Source organism: Zingiber officinale, chromosome 11B (assembly GCF_018446385.1).
Source record: "Zingiber officinale cultivar Zhangliang chromosome 11B, Zo_v1.1, whole genome shotgun sequence".
Classification (NCBI taxonomy): Eukaryota; Viridiplantae; Streptophyta; class Magnoliopsida; order Zingiberales; family Zingiberaceae; genus Zingiber; species Zingiber officinale.
In genome coordinates this window covers 46,630,879-46,643,744 of record NC_056007.1, presented here as the reverse complement: position 1 = coordinate 46,643,744, position 12,866 = coordinate 46,630,879, and the positions used below count along the sequence as shown (strand labels likewise).

Here is a 12,866-nt window from a genome sequence, read left to right as displayed (position 1 = left end):
TCGAGCGAGCTGCTGCCGACCGAGTTGTAGGGACTGAGGTCTGCGATGAACGCAGTTTCCTTAAAATATATTCGTCCCACCTCCGGTTGTACTTCGAGGTTTTCTTGGGTCGTCTGTTTGTAGGATACAATGATTAACCGTGATTCCCACCAAGCAGTACTGGTGGTCACGGTGAACCGAGAGGTACTCGATTGCTATCACGAACACTCCGCCAAGCAGGAGTTGCACGACAGAGTCAAAGGAGGAACGTAGGTGGAGAGCTTCCTCTTTTGTCTATAGTCGTAGCCTCCTTTTATATGAGCTCAAATGAAAGGCAAAATTAATGATCATTACGCACCGAGTTGCGAAACGCAGTATTTCTCTCGGTCGTTTTGATCTTCCTTTAATGCATCTGTTACACAAGCAGCAAAAAGGTTTATATTTTTCCCCGGCCGATCTGGCATTCGGCGCACGCACACAAGTCAACTTGATTTAGTGCAATCCGGACCCTAAATTTGCACCCCCCTGCGCACCCACGCATGAGAAAGAGTCTCTCCCTATGCATTTGTTCACATCATCAAAGCATGTCAATTAATATAAATCAACCAATATGCCAAGAAACTCCTAATGTAAGACTAAAGTCTCATTCACAATGAAGTTTCTATCTTCATCCACCTCTTCTCATATTCAACACCCTGGTACATATTTGCAATGTAAAAAGTCTCCAATACAAAGTACTAGAGCACTCTCCATCTACTATGGTTCTTTATCTAGTGGTTCCAAAGTACATATCCTTCACGACGTCATTGATCAAGTTTAGTAGAATGACCCTCTCAATTTGCCTTCCTATGACATCCATGTCTTCATACAACATGGTTGGCCAAGTTGCCATCTTCAAATCTTGAGCCACCATGCTATCTAGAGCATTGGACCTATCTATGGAAGGGTTTAAGTATAACTGAATCTGATCCCACAAGTCTTCCAATGATCTTTTCCCTTGTGATGATGAAGCTGGACCTAGAATCCATCTGTTGAACATGGAGCATTTTATCTTTGGACCAAGAAAGATTTGCAGAGACTCGTTCACCAAGTCGAACAGAAGTTTATGTCCTATTGTTACATCATCATTGTGAGGTATATAAGAATCAGTATCCACCTTGCCATATTTGCTACATACTTCTTCCACTTCCCCAAAAACCTGGTGGAGGATTGGCCTTGATAATTCATTCGACTTTGAGTTTGCTTGATCGGTAGACTTATCCTCACAAAACCCAACATTTGCAAGGATATCACACGAGTAAGACGCATCCTTGTTTTCCATGCCAACTTCTTGCTTTTGATGATTCTCTCTGACTGCCATGCCCATTCCAACCTGCTCAAGATTTTCTGACATATCTGGTCCTGGGAAAGAAAGCAAGTTTACAAACCCGTTCAACATGAAAATGAAATTATTGTTTGTTTGAAGGGAAATAAATGTGCAAAGTTTAAGATGATTATTTCAGGTCCTAGCAATAAGACAAAACAACTTGAAATCTTAAGAATTATATAGGGAAAACATAGGCTAAATATCTTTTATCAAGGGTAAGAATCATAAATAGATCAGAAGCATATGATAATTTTCTACCTTTTCCCGGAGCATTGGAACTCAACTCTTCAGAGATACAGGACGATGTGTGATATTCCATGACCTCAAGAGGTGATATTGGACTCGGGTTATCTTGCTTGCAAAACTCTTCAGAACTGCTTGATACCGATGCTGGACTGGGAGGCACCTCTGTAGAGTTCTCCTGAGAACAAATAGTTTGCATCAAAACTTTGATAAAGATTGCTCTATGGATAAACTGGTTTCGACAAAGTTAATGGCATCCTTGCCTGTATGATGCCAAAATTGGTAACAATAGTGGGTGCAGCTTTTATCTCCACTGGAATGAATTCACATTGACTTGGTTCCTTTATTTGCTGATCCTTCCTCCAAAATAACATTCCTTTAAAATTCAGATTATGTTTTAGAGCAGAAACTGTTCCTTTCAAGTTAAAACTATCCTTTCTTTGTTTTCTAAGTTCTGAAAATTTGTTATCAGATGCTTCAAGCTTCCTGCAAATCTGGGCTGCAGCAATATGTCGATCCTCTAAAAGGAGCCTCCCAAATGTTGTTCCAGATACTGGTGCAGAAAGTGACCTGATAAGGTTCCATTGTGGTTCCAAGTCTGAGTCGACTGTCAGAAATTTCTGAGTTAGACTTGGATCTGATTCATTCACACCTTCGTTACTTTTCCAATAGTACACTTTTTTGCCTTTATTTGATTCAAATATGAACTCTGGCATTGCCTTTCCTTTGTTGGCGGAAGCACCTGAGTCTCCATGGTTGATGGATGGATTCTCCAAAAATAGCTCATTTTTCAACACATTCTTTGATTTCTCTGATAGTAATTTTCTTGTATTCCTTCTAATGAACCCGGGTGAATTGGGTGCATTAATCTGTATGTCACTCCTAGATGATCTAGTTGAGTTTGATCGTATCAGTTTTGTTCCCATGTCTCTAGTCACACTTTCTTTGATTTGTTTTGCTATGTCATGAGCAATTTGTTTTGGATTCATCGCCCTTTCATCAAATGAAGTCCTCACTTCATTTCCTTTACTTACAAAATTGTTTCTGCTCCTTCCTATAACTTCATTTTTGAGTCTTTCCTTCACTTCTTCAAGAAAATCTTCCATGCTATGTTCCTTCACTAATGGATCAGATGATGCAGCTAATTGCTCCTCATTGCCATCAATTCTATCAAAATTAGGCTTAAGTATCACTATTCGCGTTGCTGAACTAGTTCTCTCTTTTTTTCTTTCAGTCTTAGTAACTGGAAAGCAATCAAGATCATTCTCCTTGCTATTAAGTTTGGTAGGTAAGCTAGAGTTTGAGAAAGAAAGGCAGTGCTTGTTCAATTGTGCATGACTATGTAGGCTGGCCTCTTCTTGTGCATCAATAATTTGTTTGTCTGATGAGGTAACATTATCTATAAGGTGAGCAGTCTTCTCTTTGGTCATTTTTTTCTTGGTTTCCAAATACTTGTCCATTTGTTTCTGGTTCAGAATTTCCTGCCCAAGGGTTTGGTAATCTTTTCCATCTCCAACAATCCTATTTTTCTGAGACCTTGAATGTTGCCATAACTTGGAAGCCTGCCATGCCTCAAACTCCTCCTTGAACTTCTGTAGCTGCTCTTCTTGTGGATGCTTTTGCTGTTGTAGTTTTCTTCTACACTCAACTATCGAATGCCTTTCATTACTATTTAAAAGTAAGCTTTGCTTTGATTCTCTAGAGGACGTAGAACTACATGAATTTCCCATACCTGAACTGATCACAATAGCTTTACTTATTTCAATACTTCTTCTTGAACTATGGTCTCCATGTTCCTTTGTGTGAGCTTTCAGACCTCGTTCTGGGATTGAGTCCGTTCCCATCAATCTTGGGGCAACACTTGGTTGAACACGACTATCACTTGTTTGTCTAAAAATCTCTCCATCAATCAGCTTCTTCATAGAGGTCCCAATATTGGTACAATAGTTCACTTTAGAGGAATGACATTTCACCTGGAAAGAACATTGATATTAAATCGAGAATTTGACAATAAAATATGCATGAATTGCAAATTCAAGTCCTGAGCATTGCCCATGGAAAGGCACTTATAGTGAAAGTATGTTGTTCAGAAAATACCGTTGTACCACCTCTAGAGCACCCCCACACCTATCTATGAATGAGGAGACTCAAAAACTATCAACATCTTGTCTCATTTTAGCATTAGTGTTCAAGAGAATGATTATAGAACTAGATCAACAATAATACCATATAATCATGTTGAATAAGTGAATGGAGAAGAAATGAAAGAGGAAAGAGGCTCCATTGTGAATGAGACTTTAGTCCCACATTGGAAGTTTAAAGATATTTTTGTTGGTTTATAATGATTCACATACATTGAGAATGTGAACAAATATATAGGGAGAGGCTCTCTCTCACCTGTGAGTGCACAGGGGGTGCAAATCCAGAGCCCGGATTGCACTAAACCAAGTTGACTCGTGTGCGAGCACGATCTGCTCACATGAATGCAGAATAAAATCGGCCGAGTAATAATGAGTGAAACGGTGATTGTTTCACTACTCGGCTAATAATGACCATTAAGATCATTTCTGACCATTGATCCGAGCTCCTATATAAGGAGACTCCGATCATAGGCAGAGAACACACAGCAAGCAAAGCAAAAGCTCTACATTTTTCTTCCTCCTCCTCTGTCGTGCATCTCCTGCTCGGTGGAGTGTCCGTGGTAGTATTCGGGTACCATTCAGCTCGCTGTGACCACCAGCTTGGTCGGATTCACTCGGTCGTTGTATCATAGGAAACAGACGACCCTTGCCTTGGTCGGATTCACTCGGTCGTTGTATCATAGGAAACAGACGACCCTTGTAAGCCTCAAAGCACAGCCGGAAGTGGGCGAATCTGTTTCAATGAAACTGCGACTCGCATACCTCAGTCAGCTCGCTCGATCGGTCTCTTTGTCAGACCGACAGACGGTCTCTTTGTCAGACCGACAGACTTCTCTGCCCGCTCGGGATCTTCACCTGGCTTGTTAGCTCGCCCGGTCGGCCAATCTCTTTGACAGCCCGACCTGTCTGCTTCACTCGGCCTGTCTGCTCAACCCGACCAACCTCTCTGACAGCCCGACCTCTCTGTGTAATTTTTAAATTCAACTAAGTCCCCTAAAAATCTCCGGCAACAGATTGTTTGTATTCCAACAATCTTGAAACAGAGTCGCTTCTGTTGAGATGGCCACAGAACGAAATGTTGAAGTGCAATAGACTCAACACGTGCAGGCCCCCTCCGCCCCGATTGGAACTGTGTCAATCAACCATGGGGAAAAGCTAGAGAAGTTCAGTGGACTGAACTTCAAGAGGTGGTAGTAGAAGATGCTCTTCTACCTTACCACGCTCAACTTGGCTCGATTCTTGACCGAGGACCCTCCCAAACATGCTGAGGATGCTAATGCGCAGACCATCAGTACAGTGGAGGCATGGACTCATTTTGAGTTCCTCTACCGAAACTACATCCTCAACTGTCTTGCTGACTCGCTGTACGTTGTGTATAGCATGAAGAGAACGACTAAGGAGCTGTGGAAGTCCCTGGACAAGAAATATAAGATGGAGGATGCAGGGGCAAAGAAGTTCATCGTGGGCCGATTCCTGGACTATAAGATGGTTGACTCCAAGACGGTTATCAGCCAAATCCAGGAGCTTCAGGTGATCTTGCACGAGATCCACTCAGAAGGGATGGTTCTGAGTGAAACCTTCCAGGTGGGCGCTATCATTGAAAAGTTGCCTCTCGGTTGGTAGGACTTCAAGAACTATCTGAAGCATAAGCGGAAGGAGATGAATGTGGAGGAACTCATTGTTCAACTTCGCATCGAAGAAGACAACAAGAGTTCAGAGAGAAAACTGTTCTCTCAGGCAACGTGGTCGAGCACGGTCAAAGCTCGAAACGGAAGAACCCTAAGTCTTCCAAGATGGGACCCAGAGGAGGCATCAGTAAGAAGAAGTTCTTTGGGAAGTGCTTCAACTGTGACAAGGTGGGTCACAAATCTCCGGAGTGCAGAAAGCCAAAGAAAAAGCAAGAGGCTAACCTGAATGAGAGACCAAAAATGGATGACCTCTGCGCAGTGGTCTCATAACTAAACCTGGTCGGTTCAAACCCGCGACAATGGTGGATTGATACTGGAGCCACCAGACATGTGTGTTGCAACAAGGAGCTGCTCCACAACTTTGAAGAAGTCACTGGAGACAAACTGTTCATGGGGAACTCAGCAACCTCGGACATCATGGGCCAAGGAAAGGTGGTGCTGAAGATGACCTCAGGCAAGGACCTTACTCTGAACAATGTGTTGTATATTTCAGAGATTCGGAAGAATCTAGTGTCCGGATCACTGCTAAGCAAGCATGACTTTTGCATTGTTTTTGAGTCGAACAGAGTTGTATTGTCCAAAAATGGATTGTTTGTAGGAAGGGGCTATGCATCTGATGGGATGTTTAAGCTCAATGTAATGGCGATTAGTTCTAAGATAAATAAAACTGAAAACTCTTCCACTTATATACTTGAGTCTTCATGTTTGTGGCATGGTAGACTAAGACATGTTAACTACGATGTGTTGCGTAGATTAATTAATATGCAAAGCATACCTACATTCCATCTTGATCCAAAACACAAGTGTGAGATTTGTGTTGAAGTGAAAATGACAAGGTCATCCTTTCAACATATTGAAAGAAGTAACGAACCACTTGACCTAATCCACACTGATGTGTGCTACCTAAAAGGTACGCCAACACGTGGTGATAATAAATACTTCATCACTTTTATAGATGATAACACAAAATACTGTTATGTGTATCTTCTCAAAAGTAAACATGAAGCTATAGAGAAATTTGCTCTCTATAAGATTGAGGTTGAAAACCAACTTAATAGGAAAATTAAGGTGGTTCGAAGTGACCGAGGCGGTGAATATGTATCACTGTTTGCTGAGTTGTGTGCTGAATATGGGATCAGACATGAAACAATAGCTCCTTATACTCCTCAGCAAAATTGAGTTGTTGAGCGAAAAAATCGAACTCTAAAGGAGATGATGAATGCTCTTCTATTGAGCTCTGGATTGCCAGAATCCATGTGAGGGGAAGCTGTGTTAATAGCGAATTACCTTTTAAATAAGGTGCCTCGGAAGAAAATAGATAAGAGCCTTTATGAGTGGTGGAATGGAAGATAGTCGTCCTACAAATATTTACGAATGTGGGGGTGTCTTGCCAAAGTGTTGGTGCTTGATCTGAAAAGGATTAAGATAGGACCAAAGACTGTTGACTGCATATTTATTGGATATGCACAAAATAGCACTGCGTATAGATTTTGTGTGTATGAGTCACACATACCGGAGATACACAAGAACTCGATAATCGAATCGAGAAATGTCTCGTTCTTCGAGCATGTGTTTCCGTATAAGACCCGAGAGGATGCTAGCTCCTCAAAACGGGCAAATGAAACACAAGGCCAAGAAGAAGATGATGATGATGAGGAACCTATGGAGGTTGAGCCTAGACAGAGCAAAAGAGTTTGGGTAGAAAAATTCTATGGATAAGATTTTATCACTTTCGTGTTGGAGAGTGAGCCCCGAAGTTACTCAGAAGTTGTAGGCTCTTCTGATGGACCTCACTGGAGAGAGGCAATTGCATCTGAGATAGAATCTATCTTGCAAAATCACACTTGGGAACTTGTGGATCTTCCTCCGGGAAGTAAACCACTAGGTTGTAAGTGGATTTTCAAGAAGAAAATGAAGTCAGATAGCACGATTGATAAGTATAAGCCAGACAGGTAATCAAAGGATACCGACAATGAGAAGGTCTCGATTACTTTGACACGTATTCTCCGGTGTCGAGAATAACTTCCATTAGAGTACTGTTGGCTATCACCTTTCTATGGAATCTCGAAATTCATCAAATGGATGTAAAGACTGCCTTTTTAAACGGGGATTTAGAAGAGAAGATCTACATGGAGCAACCTGAGGGGTTTTCTGTACTAGGATAGGAAAACAAGATTTGTACATTGGTGAAGTCATTATATGGCTTGAAATAAGCACCAAAGCAGTGACATGAAAAATTTGATAATGACATGAAGGAATGTGGATTCAAGATCAATGAATGTGATAAATGTGTCTGCATGAAAGCCACAAAGAGTGACTATGTCATCTTGTGCCTTTATGTAGACGACATACTTATCATTGGAAGTAATGATAAGATAATACAATCCATAAAAGGTATATTGAGCTCAAGATTTGATATGAAAGACATGGACCTAGCTGATGTGATTCTAGGAATCAAAATTCTTAGAACAACAGAAGGACTTGTTCTTAGTCAGTCCTATTACGTGGACAAAATTCTTGAGAAATTCACCAAGAGTGATACTGCGTTGGCACGAACGCCGATAGATACGAGTCAACATCTATCAAAAAATTGAGGTGAAAGTATCTCTCAGATAGAGTACTCTCGAGTGATTGGAAGTTTGATGTACTTAATGAGTTGTACATGACCAGACATGGCTTACGCAGTAAGCAAACTGAGTAGATACACGAGTAATCTCGGTGTTGAGCACTGGAAAGGGATAACAAGAGTACTGAGGTACTTGAGGTATACTCGTGAATATGGATTGCATTATACAAAATATCTTGCTGTGATCGAAGGATACAGCGATGCAAGTTAAATATCTGATATAAAAGACTCTAAGTCTACGAGTGGATATGTCTTCACTCTAGCAAGTGCAGTCATTTCCTGAAAATCTTAGCAAATCGTAATAACCAGATCTATAATGGAATCTGAGTTTGTAGCTCTTGACAAATGTAGTGAAGAGACTGAACGACTATGACAATTCTTAGAAGATATCCCACGATGGCCGAAACTTGTGCCGACAATTTGCATACATTGCGATAGTCAATCAACAATCGGTCGGGTACAGAGCCATCTATATAATGGTAAGTCTAGATATATACGTTTTAGACATAATATCATTAGACAACTACTCTCAACGGGAGTTATGACTGTTGACTATGTGAAGTCAAAAGATAACCTAACGGATTCACTAACCAAAGGGTTAAATCGAGAGTTAGTTGCAAGCTCCTCACGAGAAATTGGCTTGATGTCGTTGTCAGCGATCAGTGTAGAGGGCACCCAACCTATGCTGACTGGAGATCTCAAGAACTAGGTTCAAATATACAACTAATCTGCACTGACTAGACACACTGTGGGGAATAGTCCAATGAAATAGTGACTAGACCAGGGTAAACCGATGGACTTTTAATTATCAAGAAGAGTATATGGCAACTCTTGAGGGATCACCTATGTGAAAAAGAAGTGGGATCGCTTCGAAGAGAATTGGAGGCACAATTCTTAGAGCTTCTCACAGAACTAGGCGTGTTTATGGCCAAGAACGAGCACACTCATGAGAATTGAGTTGTATCATGGAAAGTCTCGGGTGAGATTTGTCACTGCTTACACAGACGACAGTATAGTTCAAGGACATCATGTCTACTATCAGCCAGTAAGCAACCAAATCTTCACAAGGGAAGGTTCAAAGGATAAAACCTACCTATCCTATACTTGACTCAACTGCTGAATGCTATCACTTACCCTATCTCCATTCATGTGGGGGATTGTTGCATAAGTGAATGGAGAAGAAATAGAAGAGGAAAGAGGCTCCATTGTGAATGAGACTTTAGTCCTACATTGGAAGTTTCAAGGTATTTTTGTTGGTTTATATTGATTCACATACATTGAGGATGTGAACAAATGCATGGGGAGAGGCTCTCTCTCACGCGTGGGTGCACTGGGGGTGTAAATCCAGGACTTGGATTGCACTAAACCAAGTTGACTTGTGTGCAAGTGCGACCTGCGCACACGAATGCCGAACCGGTCAGGGCAAAATTTGCCTAAGTGAAACAACCAACATTTTTCCACTTAGATCTTTTGTTGCTGTAAAACGGATGCATTAAATTTGAGATTAATGCAGAATAAAACTGGTCGAGTAATAATGAGTGAAACAGTAATCGTTTTACTGCTCGGCTAATAATGACCATTAAGATCATTAACTCTGGCCATTGATCCGAGCTCCTATATAAGGAGGCTCTGATCATAGGCAGAGAACACACAGCAAGCAAAGCAAAAGCTCCCCATTTTTCTTCCTCCTCCTCTGTCGTGCATCTCTTGCTCGGCGGAGTGCCCGTGGTAGCATTCGGGTACCACTCAGCTCGCCATGACCACCAGTGCTTGGTCGGATTCTCGGTCGCTCATTGTATCCTGGGAAACAGACGACCCTTGTAAGCCTCGAAGTATAGCCGGAGGTGGGCGAATCTGTTTCAAGGAAACTGCGACTCGCAGGCCTTGATCAGCTCGCCCGATTGGTCTCTTTGTCAGACCGACAGACTTCTCTGCCCGCTCGGGATCTTTGCCCGGCCTGTTAGCTCTCCCGGTCGGCCAGTCTCTTTGACAGCCTGACCTGTCTGCTTCACTTGGCCTGTCTGCTCAACCCAGCCGACCTCTCTGACAGCCCGACCTGTCTGCTTCAATCGGCCTTTCTGCCGACCGGTCTGTCTGCTTGACCCAACCAACCTCTCTCATAGTCCGACCTGTCTGCTTCACTCGGCCTATCTGCTTGACCCGGTCGTCCTATCTGACAACCCGATCTATCTGCTTCGACCGACCTGTCTGCCGACCGATTTGTCTGCTCGACCCGACCGACCTTTCTTGCCTCGCCCATCTGCCTCGTCCGACCGACCTCTCCTGTTAGGCTTGTCTGTCTCGTCCGACTGGCCTCTTTGCTCGGACGTTCTGCTCACTCAGTCACTCTGAGGTTGACACTTGGATAAAAACCATCCCCTGCTGACAGCCTGAGATCATCTGCTTAGGTTAGCTCAACTGTAAGTTGAATTTAAATTCTGTGTAATTTTTAAATTCAACTAAGTCCCCTAAAAATCTCCGACAATAGATTATTTGTATTCTAACAAATCAATCCGATCGATTCACACAAACTCAATGATTAACTTCCCTGCATCCTCAATAACTAGCATCACATAAACTTTGAATAGAAAGACATCATCAGAGATTATGGCTATCAAGTTGTTTTAGTTCCAACTATTTGAGGTCAGTTAAAATAATATGACAAAAATCAAAAGGGCACCCCTTTTAATTGGAATATTCAAAAGGGCATCTCTTTTTCATTAATTATCAAAAAGGTACCCCATCCGACCTTTGCACATTTTACATTCCAAAATTGCTCTTTATTTTTTGCATTGTTGTAGTAGTTACGGGTTCATAAATGTTACACAATTATAACAGCTATGATTCCGTGGCTACTACAACTGCACAATTATAACAACAATGATCTCGTAGCTACAACAACAGACCGACTAATATTGATTAGCAATACAACCTATATTGTAGCAGCACATTGAAGCTATAATATGATATTCACCAATGTTGACCGGTGTTGATAGAGATAAAACATTTATATTACTAGAACTATGAACGATAATTGCTACAACATATTGTTATTAGTGTTGATCAGATTCAAAGTGTTGGTATAACATAATATTGATTAGTGTTGATCAGAAATGAAGTATGAGTTATAGCTGCTACAACACAATTTATGTGTTGATCAGAGTTGAAGTGTTCATGTTGTAGCAGCTATGAATTCATAGCTACTACAATAGCATTAAAAATAAAGGAACTTTCGGAAAGTAAAATGTACTGACGCGGGATGAGGTGCCCTTTTGAAAATAAATGAAAAAGGAATGCCCCATAGATGATTCCAATAAAAGGGGGATCCTTTTGATTTTTGTCCAAGTAACATGCCATCCTTAATCATGGTCATATATTTCTCACCATTTGATAAGACACATAAAGCTTACAGGAATATCTTCGGTGATATAGTGATACCCTCTCGATGTGCTAGATATGTCCAAGCTATTCCGAGGAGCTTCAAAACCTACCAAAAACAGGGCATGCTTACGAAATTTTTTTAGAGAAAACAGTAAAGCAAGAGAAAAGATTGAATGAACTGCAATAGGTTTTCAATGTCTTCTCAAGACAAAATTTACTGTGAATTAAGCTCTTACCATCCCCATGCTTCTTATGTGCCAATTTGTGGGATTTAGCCATTTTGCTGGAGTCAGAAAACTGTGCCATTCCTCCAATGTGCCCTGGAATCCTCCTTGTCTTCTAAATATGAGATCCTGTTGCTATTGGAACAGCAATTGCGGATCAGAAATTGCAAAACTTAAGCAGAGTATTTTGTTTTCCTCATGCAATTCAATCATCTACTCACACTAAATTCAACTTCAACTACGCAAGAACTTAAGATTCGTCTTTCCGAGAAGGTTTGACGAGATTCAATTTGTAGGCATAAATCTATCAACAGAAACATTGGGAAAAAACAGACTTGATGTTCGTGGAGAAAGAATGAAGCCAGTGATAACTACAAACAGAAAACATGGATCACAGACGAAAAGCTCGAACCTTTTTGTTGCTGACCTCTCAGCTTCGGTTTCCACGAGGATCTAAGCAGAGAATCCCATGAGGAAGAGGAGGAGGAGACATCGGACCGATGGTAGACATGGAGGAGCAGGCGAGCAGCCGAGCTTTTGAGCGCAAAAGGAAGGCAGAAAAAAGGTTTAAAGCTAGCCTTTTTAATCCCTAAAAGCTTGAGCTCGCTCATGCTCATCATGCGTTGCCATTTCCTTATTATTATAATAATAATAATAATAATAATAATAATAATAATAATTATTATTATTATTAATGATTAAAAGGATTAATCGAACGTGGGGATGTGAAGGGGTAGCACAGCTCAGCGGGGAATCGAGGTTGGTTGGCCGTTGCTTTTGCCGCGCTACAATTGGCGCCATATGCAACGGTTTCCACCCATGCGATTAATTCTTTTAATGGAACAAATGGCTTTCTTTTGAAAACAAAACGAAATGTTTGGTGTGTATACTTTTGTTTGGGACCACATGGACCAGTTAACAATGAATTCAATTCTCGACCCAAACAAGTGGACCAGGTCAGATCGTAAACATGCCAATTTATTTATAATATTATCGATAAATATATAGATAATTTATTTGTTAAATTGTTGGGACCTTTCTTAGTCTCTTCTCCTTAAAAAAAAAAATACATAAAAAATTGATTAAATATCTAAGAAGAAAAACAAAATCTAAAAAGGGGTGGTGTATTTTATGGTTATTTTGGATTTTAATATGATTTTTAAGAATTATACAAGGATTCTTATCTCGATACTCAATTCAATTTTGATAAAAACTTAA

General features: G+C 41.0%; 1 protein-coding gene across 3 annotated transcripts; it reads right to left on the bottom strand.

The window, feature by feature from the left end:
* Positions 1–659: 659 nt before the first annotated feature.
* LOC122033503 lies at positions 660–12,198 on the bottom strand. Of its 3 annotated transcripts, XM_042592544.1 has the most exons (7): positions 12,061–12,198; positions 11,661–11,783; positions 11,454–11,530; positions 3,321–3,561; positions 1,852–3,236; positions 1,604–1,766; positions 660–1,380 (listed from the first exon to the last, which is right to left on the bottom strand). In XM_042592544.1, the coding sequence occupies exons 2-7, from the start codon at positions 11,728–11,730 to the stop codon at positions 746–748; spliced, it is 2,571 nt and encodes an 856-aa protein (XP_042448478.1). In that variant the 5' UTR covers positions 11,731–11,783; positions 12,061–12,198; the 3' UTR covers positions 660–745. The 3 variants fall into 3 exon arrangements, with proteins under 3 accessions (XP_042448478.1, XP_042448476.1, XP_042448477.1); XM_042592542.1 differs by having other exon boundaries at positions 1,852–3,561; XM_042592543.1 differs by lacking the exon at positions 12,061–12,198 and adding an exon at positions 11,870–11,952 and having other exon boundaries at positions 1,852–3,561.
* Positions 12,199–12,866: the final 668 nt, after the last annotated feature.

What these genes read in the sequence shown, in the direction of transcription:
- LOC122033503 (XM_042592542.1), bottom strand. Translation starts at nt 11,730, where the DNA reads ATGGCACAGTTTTCTGACTCCAGCAAAATGGCTAAATCCCACAAATTG. An exon ending in ATATCACCGAAGATATTCCT is followed by an intron (nt 3,562 to 11,453) that starts GTAAGCTTTATG and finishes TGTTCTTTCCAG; the next exon opens with GTGAAATGTCATTCCTCTAA. An exon ending in CCAATTTTGGCATCATACAG is followed by an intron (nt 1,767 to 1,851) that starts GCAAGGATGCCA and finishes ATTTGTTCTCAG; the next exon opens with GAGAACTCTACAGAGGTGCC.